The sequence below is a fragment of the Falco naumanni genome, chromosome 1, assembly GCF_017639655.2.
Source record: "Falco naumanni isolate bFalNau1 chromosome 1, bFalNau1.pat, whole genome shotgun sequence".
NCBI lineage: Eukaryota > Metazoa > Chordata > Aves > Falconiformes > Falconidae > Falco > Falco naumanni.
Window position 1 is genome coordinate 54248241 of NC_054054.1, and position 20613 is coordinate 54268853.

The following is a 20613-nucleotide window of genomic DNA, read 5'->3' on the forward strand; positions in this document are numbered from 1 at the left end:
GTTGGTCAGCGCGAGCGCCCACCCCGCCCGGAGCCGCGCCAGTGAAGGGCAAAAGGGGCGGGCCGCCCGCGTGATGCATTATTCATGAGGGGGCGGATCCTCCGGCTCGTTACCAAGGTCGGCCGGGTGGGCAAGGGGGTGGGGCTGTGACGGAACGTTGACGGCTGTTCCGGCATTCTTAAGGGCGTTGCGCCCGGTTCCGAGTCGGCAGTGGGGGTGGGGGAGGCGGCTGGTGGCCTGGCGGAGCCCTGCTGTGGGAACTGGGGCCGCCTGCCCTGTGGGGGTGCCGGCGGCCGGCCGGCTTCCCTCACTCCCCGCTAGTGCCAAGCTGGGAAGCGCCCCGCGCCCCCCCCGCGTTCTGGTGTAGCGGCTGAGGGGAGCGGGGGGCGGGCGGCGAAGCTACCGGGGAGCGGGGCGGGTGTCGGGGGGGGAACGACCTTTCCGGGGTATTTATTGCGGTCTAGCGGATCCCTGTGGGCGCGACTGTAGGCGGGAAGGGCCGCCCTGCCGTGGGTCCCGATAGATCAGAGGGGGGGAGGGGGAAATCGGATTATTTATTATCGAAAGGCTCCGACATTTTAGAAAGCCAGTACATAGCGGAGGTGATGGCGAGGAAGAGGGCTTTATTCTAGAAAGTGGCTATTTTCTGGTTCATGTAGTGGTTTGCGATAGGCGGGTGTTTAAGCCCTCCCCGCTCCCCCCTAAGGTTATTAATTATCTTTGTCTCTTCAGACAGCCGGGGTGGGGAGCTCACCCCTCCGCTGAGCCGGTGTCAGGGGAGCCCCCACCATCGCGTGGGGGATCGCAGCCGCGGGCTCCCGCAGACGGCGACTTCCAGCCCCAGCCCGCTGTTGGGTGTAGGAGGCGCTGGCTCCGCCGCGTCCTTCCCGTCCCTGGCAGCAGCGGCCGCTTCCCGTGCCGCCGCCTCCTGCCCCTTCTCACCCGCTGTAACCGGCTCCCTTGGCAGCGGCGGCGTGTCCGGTGGGTCGCCGCCGCCCTCCCCGTTCCCCTCAGCGGCCGCTGCTGCGCATCATCAAAACATGCAGGATGAGCTGCTCCTGGGGGTGACACGGCAGCAGCAGCCAAGCAGCGAGAGGCTGGGCAGCAGCCCCGCATCAGGACACCCCCCTCTCGGCCACCCCTCCTCTGACTTTAAACCCAGTCTCAGCCCCCATCAGGATTTAAACAAGCAGCAACCGCAGCAGCAACAGCCGCCGCCTCCTCAGCTGAGCCAGAAGAGGAAAGAGTTTAAGCAGCAGCAGCAGCAGCTCAGCAGCCCAGCCCAGCTCGGCAGCAGCCACCCCCTGAATAACCACCACCCCCCAGACTATCATCACCACCCCCCTCAGCAGCAGCAGCAGTTCAGCCACCCCACTGACAAGTACCAGCAGCAGGAGCACAGGCAACAGCAGCAGCTCCAGCTCCTCAGCGTTCACCCCCCGGAGCCGCCGCGGACAGGGGACTACCCGCACCACCGGCCCCTCAGTCCCGCCGAGCACAAGGGCGGCGCGGACAGGGGGGGTGCAGAGCGGCTCGCCCCTTCCTGCCCGGGGGGATCGGTGTCCGCGGACCCCAATGTGGGGGTGGCCGCCGCCTCCTGCGTGAATCCGCCTCCGTCTCCTCCTCATCTGCAGGCGAGAGCCAAGCTGCCCCCCATGGAGTCCCCCCCGAACAGCCACTTGCTGGGCAGCCCCGGGAACCTCCTGCCCGGCGGGCTAGGCTCTGGCTTCAGCAGCCTGCAGAGCCCGGAGATCCCCAGCCCCCATCACCAGAGCGGGGGCGGCTCCTCCTCGGCGGCTTCCCCTCCTCCTCCGCCGCTGCCCGGCTTCGGCACCCCCTGGTCGGTGCAGACCTCGTCGCCGCCTCCGCAGCAGACGCAGCAGCCTCCGGTCTCCAGCGGCGGCGGCGGCGGGCAGATCAGCGCGATGCCGCCCCCGAGCCCGGAATCCGAGACCAGCTTCTACCCGGGGATCCCGTCATCGATCAACCCCGCTTTCTTCCAGAGCTTCTCGCCGGTGTCTCCTCACAACCCCTGCGCCGGGCCCTTCAGCAGCCCCTTCTCGGCCGCCGCCCCCCCGCCGCCGCCGCAGATGAATTTACCTCAGCAGCAGCAGCAACAGCAGCAGAACCGGAGATCCCCTGTGAGCCCCCAGCTCCAGCACCAACACCAGGCGGCGGCCGCCGCCGCCGCCTTCCTGCAGCAGAGGAACTCCTACAACCACCACCAGGTACCGGGCGGCGGCGGGGCGGCAGGGAGCCCGGGCGAGCCGGCTCCGGGGGGAAGCCTGGGGCGAGGGGCAGCCCTGGGGCGGGGAGGGGGACGGGAGGAGGGCACCGGGACGAGACAGGGGGGCTCCGCGCCCCTCGTTTGGCTGGTCGCGGGAGCCGGGAGGTTTCTCTCCCGGCGCTGCCGGCGCTGGGCGAGGCTGCGCGGCGGTGACAGCCCGGCGAGACCGCGGCGGCGGAGGCAGGGCGGGGCCCGGCCCGGCCGCTGTCGCCTCGTCGCGTTCGGCGGGCTCAGGGCCGCGGGCGGCCGGCCGGAGGGCACTTGCGGCCCGCTCGCGGTGTGGGGGAAGGCGGTCGTAGGGATCGGGCCGGGAGGCTGGTGGCAGCGGCCCGCCCCGCGCCCGGCCGCAGCTCCCCGCCCGTTCCGGGTGGCAGGTGGCGGGGCGGCCGCTTCGGCCGCGTCCCCTGGGCCGTGCCGGCCCCGCTCGGTGCGCCGTCGGCTGCCCGGGGCCGCCGCTTCTTTTCGGGATGAGAGGGGAGGGGGTTTCCTCTTACAAAAGAGGATAAACGCTCCTTTTCGTGTCAAGGAGGAGTTTCGCCGTCAAAATACCCCCCTTGCTCGCCCGCAGCGAGCGCGGCGTCCCCGAACAATGAGCCTGACAGCTCCGGCCGGCGCCGCCTCCCCGGGAAGCCCCTTCCCCAGCCCAAACCTGCCCTCGCACCCCCTGGGCGTGCCGGGTGGGTGGGCGCGGGTCACCGAAAGCGGGCTCCGATGGGAAGGCTGTCGAGGTTGTTGCCTTTTCAGGGGGTTTGCCCGAAATCACTTGAATTTTGTATGCAAAGACGGCGCTGTGTTTCGGGTTACCGTAGTTCTGCTACGGTTTTAATCAAGTGACATAACGATCCCGTGTTACAATGGAAGTGTAAGTGTGCGTTTCTTCCTGGAACGGAATATTCATTGTAAGGAATCAGAGAAAAGCAGATCCACGTTAGTATTAGGCTAGTGCATTACAGCCACGTCTTGCTCCAATCGTTCAGTTACGGAAGGCCAAAGTTACATAGGCCTCGTCTTGAATTTTCTTCTATTCTAGCGTTAAATCCTGTCAGGTTTAATCGGTAGAGCTGGTCTGTGAAGCATTTCTATCAGAGCTGGAATTGTGCATTGTGTGCTTGTCCAAGAACTGACTTGGGTGCATCGTGATTGGGAGCTGGTTGTCCTTAACATCTATAATAACCCTCTTCAAACAAATTCCAAAGCCATTCTCCAACAGTGAGCTGTACAGGAATTTTCTCTCAGTTACAAGTTGTAGGTAAACTTAAAACAGTGCCATGACAGCATAGCTAGCAATATTACAGGCTTGTTAACATTCAGCATTATCTCTTAAGGTTTGTTTCACAATAGTGTGTCTGCCTCTCCCAAAATTCCAACCCAGGTATTCAAGTTTTACAACATAATTATCTATAATTATATACAATGGGTTGTTTTCCTGATTACTTGACCAAGAATGGCTTTAGTGGGTTTTTGTGTTGGTTTGTTGGTTTTTTGGGGTTTTTTTTTGGGGGGGGGTGTTGTTATAGTTGTGTCTTTATCTTCAGAAAGTTCTATTTTATCTAATATAACATTAATATGCTTTACATTTTTAAGTTATTAGAATTAACAAGCTGAGTGTTGCTTGCAGTGAAACTTAGAGGTAAAATTGCTGTGCTGTGACTTCACAGAAGAACTGAACTTAGAATATCTCACACATGTTCACCCCCCACCCCCCATTTCTATGTTTGAGAAAAAGCCTTTCCAAGAACAGTCAGATTTGAGAATGCTAAGGATAAGTACTGTTTGCTGTCCGTCAGGCTCAGTGGGTCCACCTCTTGGTAGTATGGCAACCACTATAGGTCACTTTTTAGCACAAGTTGTGGTTTTAGGAATAAAAACTTACCATCCTGTAAAATCTTTCCTCTAAAGACTGCTTCTGTTTTCATATTGAGGAATATAGGGCACTTGAATGATACAAAAATACTTTATGCTGTGTCTAAATATGAAGAAAACCCCAAAACTCAAAAAAAAAAAAAAAAAACAAAACCAAAACCAAAAAAACCCAACCCCTAGATTCCACCCTGTAGAATTCCCCAGATAGTCCCGTTCATTACTCCAGAAATACTTGAGCAGTGGCTTCAGAATAACACATTTTAATGTGGAAATGTTAAGATAGCTCCTTCAAACAGAGTCTCGGTACAGTAATCAGTCCTCTTTTTGCTCTTGCATGGTAATACTGAGACAATGATACTCAAAATACTGCGGGGGGTGTGTGTGTGGAATCAGTCTGCCATATCTATTTCAATCTTTTAAGTTTCTGTTTGCTGTAGTGAAATACTACTACTCAGTAGAAATACTTGTTAGTAGTAGGCTAATAATTATTTTAGTAATAGTTTTAAAAACTTACCCCTTTTCAAATTCTTGTGTTATTTTTACAGAGATCCCACTAGATAATACTAAGTAATGTATTACAAAATGGTCTCAGGGGGTTATTTTTAACATGGTTTTACACCTTGGAATTGTTGTACTGCATAGCTTTAAAGAATGCTACCAGTTACTAAAACAATAATCTAAGTTGTTTGCACAATTACTGTGGGGGTTTTTGGGGTGTATGGGGGAGTTGGAATTACAAGGGGGTTTTATGATGCTGTATACTTCCTTGCCTCAGTAATTAATTTACATGTTATCAGGAAAGAGTGGTTTATAGAAATCTCTGTGCATTGATTACTTGGTGGTTGGTTCTTTCAGTTTTTTGTTTGTTTTGTGGGGTTTTTTTCAAGTAGAAAAAGATTTCAAGTATCTTCACAATAATATAAATGAATCTTTCTTTTTAGCCTCTTCTGAAGCAGTCACCCTGGAGCAATCAGAGTAGCGGCTGGAGCACAGGAAATATATCCTGGGGAGGAATGCATGGCAGAGACCATCGTAGAACTGGAAACATGGGAATTCCAGGAACTATGAACCAGATCTCTCCTTTGAAGAAGCCCTTTTCTGGTAATGTCATAGCTCCTCCTAAATTTACTCGCTCCACTCCATCAGTGACACCAAAATCATGGATTGAAGATAATGTTTTCCGAACTGACAACAACAGTAATACTCTGCTTCCTTTGCAGGTAAGGATGGTATGTAACTGTTGTGTTCATAGTCTTGCGTAGCATTTTGACTTTGTTCATTTAAAAGGAGAATTAAACAGGGGTTGCAGCCCTGATACTTTTGTATACAAATTGTGTATTTGTATGTTATTTTTAGTTCTAACAGCTAACCCCAGCATTTTCAGTGCATTCAGCAATATATGATTTTCACAGTTAAGAATATTGACTGTCAAGAAAGATAGAAACTGTAGCCGCTGACACAGCAATAAAGCAAAATGTTTAATCCAGCAAGTACTTTCTGCCTATGATAACACTAATACTCTTCTAAATTCCTTTAAAACTCAGGATTTTTTTGTTCGCCTGCCCTTCTGAGTCTTTGTCATGTTGTCTTTTACTGGTATTCTAGGGTGACATTTGCATGTTAGGTGTTTTTTCCTCCATATTCTAGCAACTTTTATATTAAGTTTTGAATGGAAGCCCTGTATTTAGAAGTGTTAAACAGGAGGGTGTGTCTTAGAACTAAAGATTTGAGTGCACCTCCTGGACTTTGTCAGTGACATCTTATGTGACTTTAGGTAAGTCTCTTAACCTTAGCCTCAGTTACCTGTTGGTAAAATGTTATTTTTCCCATTCCTGCCTGTATTCATTTAGTCATAACGTTTCTTGTAAGCAGAGACATCTATTATTTTGGATTCAAATCTCAGTTGCCATTCTAACAATTTATAGTTTTTTGCATGGCTTTTTTTGTTGCAAAAAAGCCTTGGGCTACTTATTTTAGAAATAATGCATTTTAAAATAGAAAGCAGCTATTCCATAAATTCTGTACGTTTTAATTTTTTACGCCTGTGTCAGCTTCTGTTTTTGTCTTTACACTGAGCTACTACATTCCAGCAAAAGTAAAAAAGTTAATATGCAGAGAAAATAAAATGTTTCTTTATCTCCACATAAGGCTATTACAGTTGAGTTTTGTTAGGTTTCACACAGAGTAACCTAGAGTTTTGTCAGTTGTTTTGAGTTTGTAGAGCTGTATTTGCATCAGTTAGCAAGCTGATCCTTACGTAGCTGTAGTAGTGGCAAAAGGGTGCTCCCTGGGACCAGATTTCCCATTAGAGTTCCTATTTTTCTTTACCGTTTTGCTGGTGGAGTTTCATTTGGCACAAGAGGCCATGTCCTGACTCTGTCCAGGCAAACTCTGTCACTTGCAGTATTGTTGAGGCTAATGGTGACTTTTGGACATAACCTAAATTGTGCTCCAAGTGTGTGCATTGGACCTGAAAACTTGAGGATTTGCTATACAGTGAAGACCTGTTCCATTAAGTACCCTTGCTAGCTGGAGTATCATAGTTGAGTCATTTTTGCGTGGTTGGAAAGATGAGAAAAAAGGTACCTTTCTGTATGTATTTAACCCGATCTATTAGGGAAAACAGATTGTGGATAGGTAATGCTTTATGGTGGAGGGCTCCAAGAATAGCTGAAAGTAAACACTGAAAATGTCTCCTGAAGACGTTAGTCTAAGGAACAGGGTTAAAAATATTTATGCCATCATAGGTTGAAACTGCGGTGATGTATACGTTGGAAATCATATGCAGCTAAGCACAAGTTGTGAACGTATTTATTCATTCAATATGTTTTATAAGTCAGTATGACTATTACTTTGAACTTTCAGAAGCTTCTATGGCGGTCATCCAGTATAGATTAACTCATTTTATGTCTAAACAAAAGTCCTGTGCGTTCAAACTATAAATCATTTTTATCTTCTAGGGTAGAAAAAAAATCCTTGCAATTTAACTTCATAATACATTACATTCATGTTTCCGTTTGGGGGTTGGTATGTGGTTTGGTTTATGTTTAAGAGATGGTGTCAAAAGAGATGGTGTCAAAAAAAGAAGGTGGGCACACCTAATTGGTGGTGGTGGTACCTGTGAACACCAGAGCAACCAGTTAGACAGACTTGTTTGGCTACTTTTATGCTGTAGATCCATCTATGCTTAAATCTTCCATATGTATATAAAGTCATAGTTGCAGAACACAGTAAAAATAATCCTCTGAAGGGTTGCAGCGTTATCCACTGCTATTGTGGTAGTACTAGATGTTTCCATAAATTACTTTGCTACACTGAAATTGTGTTTTTATTTTTCAGTTGTTAGACTGTTGTTATATGGTTAATTCCTTGTGATGACTGTTACGTTTTGCAAGTCATAATGAAAAAGTTAAATAGAGCTTGGAGCTCGTGCTTCTTTTCATCAGGACTTGTCTTGGCAATGGCAATGCTGTCAAACACCCATCTTGCTAATTTGTACTGCTTTGTCTCCTTCCATAAAAGGCTGAGGTATTTGGATTGAGGGTTCTTAAAGATACAGTAGCAATTGCAGAAGATAGTCAGAAATAGCAGTAATTAAATTTTGTGCCATTTGGAAAAATTTGCATGAAAGTATTGTATGTATGTAGAAGTTACCCATTTCTTGCAAGTTTCCAAAGAGCAAACACATGTTAGCATGCATGTTGAATACATACTGTATCATTCACAGTTTTGCGGGATACTTTTCTGATGATTGTGCCATCTTTAACAACGGTATGTATGGCAGGGGACAAAACACCTCTCCTCTAAACTTCAGCTACCTCAAGCTTAGCAAATGAGAACAGCTTAGAAAAGCCAGTGTCTTCGCTAACTTTCTGTAGATAGTTAATGTACTGCTGCCGTTTCTTAAAATGCTGCATATTTTTTGCTGAGTCCAAATGGCATTCAGCAGTGTCAGCTGCTCATCCAGTTTCTGTAAAACATGTACCTGATGCAAACAAGATAAGCCACAGAGGAATCACATACAAATTCAAAGCTTTTCCCTTCTATGAAACCTCGTTATTCTTTGGTGTTTGCATTGATGGATTGTCCCCAGTATAGAACTGACATAACTTCTGATGAAAATGTTTTGTGGCATTAAACTAATATGACAATGAATGTCATTACTGATAATTAAGTAATTGTGTGTATTACTTAAAGGGATGAAAGCAGATTTTCTGTACTTTGTAGTTAAAACTTCAGTGGCTGCATTAGTTACAGCAAAGGTGCTTTTCTTTACGGCAGTTATGAAGGACATCTCAGGGGAATTTTCCAAAGTTCAAGAGTTTTTGTTTTGTTTTTAAATAAAAGTAGTTAAACATCATGGCAACACGTTTAAAAATGAGCATATTTAGCCAATAGCCGTTTTTCTTATGTGACTCCCAGTAAGAACCTTTTTTTTTTTTCTCCCTCGGGTTTGTAAGATAACACAAACTAAAGTTCATTCATAGACAAAACTATGTCTGCAAGTTGAAGTTCTGCCACACTGCTTGCACCATTATAGGTACTTCATATAGGAAGGGGTTTGATTGACCTGGATTGTACTGGAATCATTTAGGAACAATTGGGAATCTTGTCAGGTATTCACACCATGTAACTTAAGCATTTAATTGAGGCACCTATTTCTCTCTCCTTGGAGAGAATCTAGGCTCCTTATTTAGATAATCTAATTCTCTACAAGAACATACCTGGCACCACTGACCTTATACAGCCTGCGGGATTCCAGTGTTGGCTTCTACGTTGCGTGTCAAGAAGTTAAACAGTACTAATATTGTCTCTTATTCCCTGTTCTTAACTACAAAAAAAAAAAAAGCCACCAAAAAAAAACAACGGTGCAAAATTAAAAATATTTTTTTTTCCCCCAAGAAAAAAACACGCTTCTGGCATTTCTGTGGCTAAAACACAAGCACAGAAATCACTGTTCTGTGTATTTGGTTTATTCATTTATATTCCTTGGATGAGGAAAAGTAGCCATTAATTTATTTACAATTTCTAAATTTCTTTTAAAAAATGCAGTGTCTGCTAACTATAACTATTTTGATTGCAAGGTTAATATAAATTCTTAATATCTTGCAAATTAAACTTACTAAAATCTATTATAACAGTTTAATAATGCACTTCATTAACTATTTTCATTCTAGTAAAAATACTGCATTCAATGAATAGGTATTTAGTCTCTGCGTTTCTTCTGAGTTAAGGTAATACACGGCATGTCTGGGTGTTTTTCACCTTGATATGTCCTTCCTATTTGTCCATACAAACAGTATGTGCAATGTTCATGGTCCTAAAAGCTGTTTTTTAGGATGAGGTACCATGTCTTACAAATGCAGATATTATTTTTTTTCATTTCTTTCTGAAATGTGCTTATTTTCACAGAAAACAAAACACACTGGTGAAGCAAAATTATTTTTAAGATCGTATGTCACAACAGGTGTTAGTTTTAGATATTTAATATAAACTGCTGTCATGTTGCTTCGGTCTTACAACTGCTTCTATTCAGAGGATTTCAGATTCTCAATATGATGGTTTTAGTACTGGTTAATAAATGCACAGTTTAAATGTCTAATCTAGATGACACGTACTAGTCAATACTAGATGAAGAGCAAGTTGCTGAAGTTGGGTTCTTAATGCCATATTTAGACTCCTAAATAGGTGGCCTGTTCCTTCAGAAGTGTTCAGAGTTTTGCAGCTGATGTGAAACTTTAAGGCATTGGGAGTATCTAGCTGTTAAATTACCGTAGTTTTCAGACTAGTGTATTTCTCCAAACACTGATTGATAAGCCAGGTTTTACCAGTTTATTTTAACTAAGGCAATACCTGCAACAGAACAGTGTCTTCAGGATTTTTAATGCAATCGATTGATTACCTGGGGCAGATTATAAATAACATCCAAAATGATGTATTTGTCTGATGGCCACACTGGGGATCTCTGTAACTGGAGAAAAATGTCTACTGCCATGCTTTTAACTTCAGGATTAAGACCTTTGACTAAGTAGTATTGGGAGCTGCACCGATGAATGATTCAAAGGAATCAATTAGCAGAAAGTTTGTGGGGCTTACCATACAAATGTTTTTATGACTTTTTATGAACTAAGAATTCTCTCCTACTGTTAAAGTCTGCTTCTGTTACACAGCTTATTCTATTGATGCAAGTCAAAATCAGAGTTAGGAAAATTCAATGAAATAATTAGTAGCCGTGATAGTATAGCAGTGATTTATAAGTGAAGTATCTCACCTTATTCTGTCTGCTAAAGCACGGTTATTCTGTAAGTTTAAATGAATATGTTCTCACCTAAGATCTATCCAAAAAGTGCATTTACTGTATGGTCTGATGTATTTGCATTTAAGTACTGAAGACTGTAGAGATATTTCTAGAGAGTGGGGATGGGGGGTGGTAAAGAGGGTAAAAAAAAAACAACACACCTAAAACCCCAAAAAGAACCTCAAACTTGAATAACAACTTCCCCTTAAAATGTTTAATTGTTCCTGTAGTTATTTTGTTGAGGGTATTAATATACAAATCTACTAGATTTGCCTTTTAAGTCAGTCTTGCCAAGACTTTAATCATCTCCATAATATATCTGGTTTGTTTCCAGCTTATGAATGTATATTCTTGAGCTGGAGTACTCCAGTATGGATACAGTACATGCTGTTGGGATTTTTTTGTTTATGTTTAAGTGCCTGTGTAATTGGGAAGTAGGTGTGTGTCTGCCACAGGACCTGTTCTTGGTACATTTTAGGCTTAATTTAGCCAGCTCATATAGCTGATTGTGTAATTTTAACTTCAAAACACTTCTGTTGTCAGGTTGACCGTTCACAGATGTCTACCAGATATTATAGTTCAGCTTTACCACTAATGACACCATGGAAAGTAACCAAGCAATTTCATGTATCTACTTTAAGCCTTCCTCCTTGCTTTTTTACAGAGCTAAAATTGTAGTTGTCATAGGTTTTCGTATCAAGTTTCTCATTTCCACTAGTTATGGTTTCAACAAGGAGCTTATAATCATAATATACCTTCACTAAAATGAAAATTACTTTAAGTTTAGGTGTTAGCAAGGATGATATTTTAGGATATATAATGTACTTAATTGTTAGGTTATTGCTGCTAGTGTTAACACTGAATATTATATTCAGGTACTCTTTTAAGTCTGTGAATACTTTATTATTAAATCAGCTATCACTTTGTAGTCTTAGAACACATTTTGATTCAGAGGTCAGTTTTAGGGTAAAAAATGGAACCTGTTAACATTTGAGTTTGGGAAGTGATTTAAAAAGTTTCTTTAACTGAGCTTTTAAAAAATTCAGTTAATTCAGCAAGGTCAAAGCTACAGTCTTTTTCCTTTTTTTCTAGCCAGCTAAGACTGTACTCAAAACTGATCGTAAGCTTTATGACTTTTGTTTCCAGCCTCCCATCAGATGGTGATACATTTTTTAGATTATAAGGGACATGTAAAGGAGCGTATTTTGAAGATACTTGCACTTAATGAATTTAATACCTATGTTAAAAATCTAATTTTTTACTTGAAGTAATCTTGCAGATCAGTAGTTTAAAGCATGTATCCAAAATTCAGAGTTGTTTAACTTCTTAATATCTATTTTTGGTGTTTGTGGTTAAAGATTAGCAAAACTGTATTTACTGTTTAATAGTTTCTGGCCTTGTATTTGCTTTATGCAATATGACAATGTATAAGCTTTGAGGTGTGACTGCACTGAATTTCTGCAAATGCCCAAACCTGATACTCTTTGCATAAATAGCATGGATATATTTAGAAGTCCTAAATAGATTGTACCAAGAAAAATTATTTGTCCAACCATTAGGTGTTGAAACTTGCTCTTCAGAGAAAGCTGCCTTCTTGCTGTTCATTCCACATTTAGACATCCCTGGGGAGGACTTCTGAAACATGCACTGTGTAGATGTGTTTTGGATGGTGTTGTCAAAAGGTCCTTCTAGCACTAACTGTATCCTATGGGTAGGATACTTTATGCTTCTCCTATATTGTGTTGAATTGTAAAAATTCAGAAAGAATTACCGCTTTTCTGTAGGCTTGCTTACATAGTCTTAACTTCTAAGTTGAGGTGACAACTTGTCACTTAGCCCTGTACCTCTGAATCTGTAGCCCTGTACCTCTGAATCTGTAGGCATTTACACCAAAACCACATTTTCCATTCTGCTGTGTATGAGTGCAGTTGTGATTACTGGTATGGGAATGGTGGGTCAAGCAGGATTCAAATCTTTATACAGGTTAAAAAACAAACAAACAAACAAAACCCCAAACAAAAAAAAAAAACAAACACAAAACCTAGTGTGAGAGTTTTTAGTGCTTAGGAGAAGTTAACTGTCAGCTTTGGGGAAAAAACTAGCATTATGCTGTGACATTCCACGGAGATATGCACCTTCTGACACATGAAGAGCTCACTAGCTGCTTAGCACAGGACTGATGAGACACAGAGCTGAGGGAAATGCAAAATATTTTACAGGAATACAGCCTTGACAAAAGGGGCTTTTGGAGTCAGGATAACACAAAACTTGTATTAACATATATGCTTATGTATCAATGCCTTTGTACTACAGATTATCTTCAGTTTCATTATTTCAACACAATCGTGTTGAAATAATGAAACTAAAGATAGTCCCAAGAATTAGGACTATTTCCATGTGCATGGAAAACTACCTAAAACAATCATGTTCAGTGGTAGTATTTCTTGTGCTTGTCCCAAAGACTGAGGAAAATAGTTTCCTGATAGAGTAGAATATGCTGTAGTAGAGCTGCCCCCTTTCAAGCCATTGCATATTTTTTTTCTGCAGAACTTTCTAGAAAATCTTTGCTGCTGTGACCTACATTATTGAAGTATTTTAAGTTCTGCTTTGAAATGAAAGCTTCATATTTGCGTAGGTAACTGTGCTGATTAAAGATATGGTTTACGTATTTGGAGAGCACGAAGCAGTGTTTTAGTGTTACAGAGCCTAGCTGCACAGAGATTTAAAATGCGCCTTGTATCCAAAGAATGACTTAATCCTTTTGAGATAGTTAAATTTCAGATAATGTTGTTTTAGAGTATGTTGTTCATCAGTGTAAATTGAAATAGATGTTTTCAAGTCTGAAGCACTGATTACCTAGGTATTACCCAAACTCACAAGTGGGTATGGTGATGTAGGTAGTGAGACAGCAAAACACAATTCCCATATTTACATCTTGCTTTACTTCAGTGTACTCATTACACTTTTATATTGTACAGTACATGCATATTACATGTGTCCACTGCCAGAAATGAAGTAATACAATTCAAAGAAACAGACCTCTTTTTTTCTTTTTTTTTTTTAACCTTTATAGACATAAGCTTTCTAAGGTGTAAAGGGAATGGGAGAATATTTTTTTCTTCAACTTCCAGCAGCACAAGACCTTTCACTTTGGATGCACAGAACTTGCAAAACGGAATGATGCAAGGGTGAAGTTACAATCATTGCACCATGTCAGCCACTGGAGTACTTTACAAATGAATCACAAATGCATGTTACAGGTTTTACTTTTTGGTTTTTCTATAAGATCCACAACCAATTGGGCCAGTTGTATGACAGAGCCCTTTTTTACAGGCTTCTGCTCCCCACAGCAAAATTAAGTCTACTTAAAATGACCATTTGCCAGATAGTCATATGTTACCTCATCGTAGATGTATACAGCAATAATAAAAAAATAAGTAAGAAAATTTTATTTAGTGAGGCTGTAACCAAGTGTCACATGTGGTTAAGTCCAGTTTTTACAAATGCTAGTTCTCTGCCCCTATCAGCTACAGAGGTAGCAAAGCATGTTTCTGTTTACTCAACATTGGTTTTTGCAAGAGCACTTATCAAGGATTAAAAATCTTGATGAGATACACCTTTTGAATGCAAGGGGACAGTTGGCAACAAATCCAGCTTTGTCATTGCTCACACCTTCTACAGAAAGCAGGTTCACTATCGTAGGCAGGTTCTTTGCGCTATTGAGAAACAAGCCTGCAAGGGCATGGAAGCAGACTAGTCACTTCAGTTTCATTCTACTGATTCTCAGGACAGCTAGAGAATTGAATGAAAGCCAACCAGTCCCAAAATAAGGCTGCTGTGAACTAAAATAGTACTGGTGAGTTGCTGGCTCTCAAACCAGGTTGAAAATCACCTCGTGGACTGTCAGTGGCATTTGGTCTGGGACATGGCAAGGAGACAAGAGAAATACACTTTTTTAGCTTATTAAAATTATCTAAAGGCTTCCAAAATAAAGGATCTGATGACCATGGCAGATTGGTTATAGTTGTTTGAGGGAGAAAGTTGGAAAAAAGGCTTCTCTCTCTTCATCCCAACATTGTATCAAGTTGACTAAACTTTCTAAGAAAGGTGAGAATAAAATCATCGTTTCATCATGACTTGTTTTGCAAAACTTGCTAAGTCAGTTTCTGACTCATAGAAAACCTCTATTTCAAAGCTTGCTTTTTCATTCCCCAAACATGAAGAATACCTGCATGCTGGGGGATGTAGTTGAAATTAATCTATGTTCTGCTGAGCTGTCATGGAAAGTCACACTGAATGTGGGTCAGATACCTTATGTCACCATTAAATATGTACTAAGTGGACGGCTGCAACTTCAGCAAATTTTAATGGTCATGGGATGTGTGTGGAGTATCTCCTCCTACTCTGTTGAATTACTACAGTGCAACCAGAGAGAACAACAGTAAAATTAAGGCATGTTTACAGGATTCCTTGAAGTGCAATACAGTCCAGCCAAAAGCCTTGCAAGTAGAAGAGCTTAAGGTTTCACAGAAACTATTTTCAGTCTCTGAAGGTATCCCAGAAAGACCAAAGAAGTTAAATTCATCTTTTTTCTGTTGCTGTAACTTGGTTGTATTAGAAAACATGGGAGAAAATGGCCTAGTTAAGCATACAATCAGTGAAAACATTTATGATTTATTACAATAGCTTTTATTACCTTCAGTGAAAAAATAATTGTAAGACATTGTGGTAACTTTTTTAACTTCATGTGCAAAAATATCATTCTCTAGAAGGCTGATAATCTATTAGTAAGCTTTGTGACATTTTCTTTTCGTAATTTAGCTGTAATTTCCCAACGGTTAACCATTTAGTGCTGACAATTTGTAACACAAGTCTTTGTATGCAAAGGGTCTCAGATTAGTCACCCAGAAGGCAGGAAGTGCAGTCTCTGCAGGGGCCTGCGGGCCCATGCAAGGTACTTAGCCAAGCACCAAGAAAATGCTTGCTTTCATATCAGGTGACTGTCCTTCTTGTCCTGTAGTTCCCCACCTTACTCACTATTTAACTTCTGCATGAAATGAAATTGAGCTCTTGCAGACATTAGTCTCCTTCATTAAACAGCTTAATGCTTACCTCTGCTGTGGATCACTAGAACTAATTCAAGCAGTTCTGAAGGAAACGGGCGATCACAGACTATAAAAGTGCACACACAGAAGAGTCTTTCACGATGCATCTCTAGCTTTATATTTGGATGCTGTTAAACTTACTGTTAATAAAAACAGGTCTTACTGTTAATAAATTCAGGTATCTTAAGCTTGTGTATCATTGTCCATCTCCAGAGTGTATAAGCCTTTAAAAGGCACCTTTGTCTTCCTATCAAGTTTCCTGTTAAAAAGTACAGAATTTGTATTCCAATACTAAGGATTTTGTTCTCTTTTAGGATCGAAATAGAATGTATGACAGTCTGAATATGCACTCTTTGGAAAACTCCCTTATTGACATTATGAGAGCAGAGCATGATCCACTTAAAGGTATGTTATTATGCTAAATAAAGAAAAAAGGGTCATCCATTCTGCATATTTGAATTAATACTGATTGCTCATTTAGATTCTAGGTTCGTATTAAAATAGAAAATTAAGTATTTTCTCAACTCACATGAAAGGTCAATCTCAAGCCGCATTTTATTGAAAACACTGGTTTACAGTTGCTTAAAATTTAAGCTTTAGTGTCATCTTAGGTTTTTCACCCTCCCCCCTCCATCCTTCCCTCCTTTCCCCCAATAAATTAATAGTTTTATTTGAAATGTACTTGTTTGCTGTAGGAAATTCTACCCCAGTTGGTGAAGACATACTGTTAGAGGTAGCCAAAAGGGAGGGGGAATCACACTGCTACCAGTGTTAGCCAGTTAATTTTCCCTTTGCAGTGGAAGCTGGAAAGAAAATTAAGTCCACTGATAAATTCAGGTTTTGTCCTTCCAAATATTTTTTCAAAGCTCCTGGAGGATAAAAATCCACCTGATTGTCCAGTTTCTGTTTGTCTGAAGAAGTCCAGGAATACACTTCGCTTTAGAATGCTGGTTCCTCTTACCCTTCTGGGTTCTGTTCACATCATTTGGCCACAGCAGTAAGAATATAGCTAATATTTGTGGGCTTCAGTTTCAGCTCCTCTATTCACTGTACATTAACTCACTCTTTTGAATTCTGTTTTTCCATACTTACTTTCAGGTGGTGTTTACTGTTGAACTTTGGGACAGGGACCCCAAGCCATTTTATTTGGCCTGGTCAAATGTTACTTCATTTGTGGTGTTAAAATTAGACTAACACAATCAGACTTTAAAATTATCTAAGACTTCAGCCTTGCTTTGCAGAAATTAAGCCTCAGTATTGAAGTGATGGAAAAATTTAAAAAAAACACCATATATAAAAAGAAATATTTTATATTTAGTCCCATTCACTCTCTATTTCTAGAGGCTGCTAGACTTTATATGTATTACATGTGCCCATAAGGGCCTGTGTTCTCCTAATGTGAGACAGTTTGCTCATCTGCTCGTTTCTTTTAAGATCTGTAATCAATTGAAAGGCCTGTAGTATTCAGATATTGTGTAACAGTATTGTGAGATTTACAATGTAAAGCCAAAAGTTTGGTGGGATTTTTTCATGCTAAAAATTTCTACAAAGTGTCAATAAATAGGTAGCATTTAGTTAGCCAGTTAATTTTCCTCCTCTTTATAGAGTGGAAGCTGAAATTGAATTTTCTTAGATGTTCTTAAATCAGATCTTTTGTTTCTTACTACCTACAGAGAATTAATGTTAATCTTAAGAAATGTATCATTTAAGTCCATTATTAAATTACATTTCTGTCTATTGTGCATGTTTACAAAACACTGCTAACACAAAGGGGTTGAAACCTGTGAACAGTTAGCCCTGTGGTAACTGCTGTGTACTAAAAGCATGCATATCTCATCAAAGACAAGGTAACTATTTAGATTATCCCTGTTTCAAAGCATTGTTGCTTCAATCTGCCAACTCAGGTGGTGACTAATACCTCTTTGGTTATCTGAACCCAAATCTACCATCAGGAAGGATATTAAAAGGTAAAGCTACTGTAAGGCACAAAATCAGAGAATGCAGATGTTCTATTGGAATATACTGTCATTGGCACCTCTCACATTGCTCAAAACCAGTCAGTTTCTTTGCTTTTTTCTGTGCCTGCTGATGTAACAAATGGAAGTGGTTGCTCTGTTCCCTCTGCCATCTCACTGTTTTCATTTTGGCTTTATAATGCAGAAGAATTTTCAGAGGCACAGTAAGCACAGAAAAGGCCCATTTCTATTTTTATTCATCTCTTCATATTTCAATATGATACAATAGATGAAAATGATCTATTTCCAATAATAATTTTTCAGCAAAAATGAGACTAGATAAAGCTTTAAGATCTTAAAGTGAATTGGGTTTATTCATAGACACTTAAAAAAAGTAATGTTTCTGTAGTTATTCTGTACTTTCTAGGGACATGAGAATATTCAGTCTAGAGTTAAGAGATTTTGGGTTTTTTTAACAGTTTCACCATCATACTCTTGCACTGAAAATTCTGCTAAGTTTTATGTTTGAACTAAAACAGATGGAAGCCATAGATAGTGATGAATTCAAAGGAAATCTATTTTTTTGTTCGAGTGCCAGAGAACAATGCACATGCCAACTGAATTTAAATAGCGTAATGGTGTGCTGTTATTTAAATTCGTTGATGAATTTTTTTGTTTGTTTGGAAGTTAGTACTGCAGCTGAAAGAGCTAATTTATTAACAGTAAGACAGAGAAATGTTCCTTACTGACTGAAAATGGGAGGAAGAGAGATCACATCTTAGAATAGCGTTTTAGCTCCTCTCTACCTCTCTTCTGTTTAGTCACCACTAGTTGGTATTTCTGTAATTTCCTAGCAACTTCAATTTCTTTTTTTTCTGCAAACCATGAAACGCTGATTTTGTTATTTCAGTCTCTGTGGCTTTTCTTTTCACCACAGAAGGTCTGACATTTACTTAAGAACCCATCGTATTTTCTGGCAGAACGCACAGGATTAAGAATATTATTGTTTATTTGTTGTTCTTATTAATATATAACATACTTTGTTGTAACTAAAGAACATTTTGTTACCAGAAAATATTTTTATGACAAGTTTTTAAGTAAATCTAAGCACACTAAAACAATGCATCTTTTATATCAGACCACAGCAGTAAAATGAAAGTCCCTGGAATTTCAAGCACGTGTTTCAGATTTAGCTGCTTACAGTATCTGGAGTATGACTAAGCATCTTGTCTCAGATTTTGCACAATGCAGAACAGACACTGTGTGTACTAGCTCACAGCTTTAAGTTTTGCATTTCAAGATCCATTTTAGAAGGAAGTCAAATTTCACCATTTTTGTCTTCATGAACTTGAAAAAACTTTATTTCAGATGATTCACTGAAAGCTAAGTTTATTCCTGCCAAAAGATTTTTCACAGATGCATAGTTTTGGCTTCACTTAGACAAAGTTTAGTCATTACTACAGACTTGATCAAAAGACAGAAGTAATTTTTAGCTTTCAGTAAGATACTTTTTCAAGGCAGGTTAATAGGGAATAAATGCTTGACTTCACTAGTCATTGCAGCAGAAATACTGTTCATATTAAAACAAATATTTCCCACATAGTTTTCTTGAAATGCAGTTCATAGTAAGACATTAAGTAACATAAAAGATTACCCTTGCCAATCAGTGGAATATAAACTGAAGTTAAAATTAATAGAAGTTAAACTAAAATCAGTTCATTTTTACATTGTTATTCTTAAATACCCTTTTTTATTCTTCTTATAGCCCTTAAAACGATTTTGAGAGAAGAATTACAGTGTTGATATACTACCAATACCCATGTATTTCAGGCTAATTCTTCCAGACATACCTCTTATGTACTTGCATTTTTTCTCCTCCTCCCCCAAATGCCAATGCCTCTTGATATCTAGATGTAAAAAAACTTGGGTTGTAGACATTTCAGAAACAGGAATGTCAATGCATTTGGGGTAAAACAGGTTATGAAAGAAACTTAGAAGAATAGTTATATTTTGCACAGAATATGTATTAGAATTGAGAGGCAGTTTAAACATCTTTCTAGTAAAGTCTCTGGTATTTCCCTTGTAATTTAAAGGCTTGTCTTTTATAAGGCAACTGTATTCAATTCACAATTCATTTCTGTTTCCTGGCCAACTCTCTTACAGCTTTGCAAGCTACATGTAAGATAGTACTGAACTTGAATTAGCCATAGCTGTATTAGCCGAAGTAAAGGAAGGAATATTAACTTCACGTTGGATTTTTCTTCTGCTTCTTTGTGAGGGGCAAAAGAAATTTTTTTGGGGAAAATTACACAAACATATTTTACGTATAGCTAGTAATAAATAATAAAAGTAAACCATTATTATTTGGCTTATCTGTGGGGAAAAATAACATGCACTTAGTCTGTCTTGCTTTTTCTTGGTTTTATTTCCCCTTTAAATTGGTTTAGTTGAGCTTTTCATCTCTTGGACATCTTTCTTTTAAAAGCAACCTGCTGGCATGCTCAGTGAAAGTAAAATGAAAGCACGGGTGACTCAGCAGCACAGTAGATAACATTTGCTTTCTTTGCATATGGTAACTTCCGGTTTCAAATAAATTTGTGTTATGTTTTGTGTTACGAGGCTCTAAGGTTTAAAGTTATACAGTTGCTTCCTAGAGTAATTTTAATTGCTCTCAGAAAAGAGTTTCTGAAGCTGAACAAAAAAAGTATGGAAGGAAAAGCTGCTCTCTTAGCCATATAAAAGGCTTTGAAGTTATACATAGAGATTGTTTCCTCTTTGTCATAGGGACTTTCTATGAGAAGAGAATATATTTAAGACTGATAGACTGATTTACCTAAAGAGATTGCTTATTGGAGACAAGACATTTGGCCTCATTATGACTTACATAACTCTTACACAAGCATTTGAAAGTGTACAATCTAGGCTTTCTGTAACTAGGTGTTGTCCAAACACAGTTTTTGCTGTTGTCTTATCTACGGTGATTCAGAAACAGCTCTCTGAAACTGCTGCAATCCTCAACCATTCACTGATCTGTTATAGTAGTTTGGGAAAAGCTTGGCTTGGAAGCTTTTACTCTGCTAGTCAGGAAGTCAGAAAATCTCCTGG

The 20613-nt window shown here is 40.8% G+C and overlaps 1 protein-coding gene across 4 annotated transcripts in view; it reads left to right on the forward strand.

Moving 5' to 3' along the window:
• Nucleotides 1–428: 428 nt before the first annotated feature.
• The window catches only part of CPEB2 (cytoplasmic polyadenylation element binding protein 2), a 54791-nt gene continuing 34606 nt past the window's right edge, over nt 429–20613 (forward strand). For all 4 annotated transcript variants that reach the window (XM_040594290.1, XM_040594309.1, XM_040594299.1 and 1 more), the window contains exons 1-3: nt 429–2228; nt 5092–5370; nt 15868–15958. In XM_040594290.1, the coding sequence (XP_040450224.1) occupies nt 1041–2228; nt 5092–5370; nt 15868–15958 (1558 nt within the window). In that variant the 5' untranslated portion in view covers nt 429–1040. The remainder of the gene's footprint in view (nt 2229–5091; nt 5371–15867; nt 15959–20613) is intronic.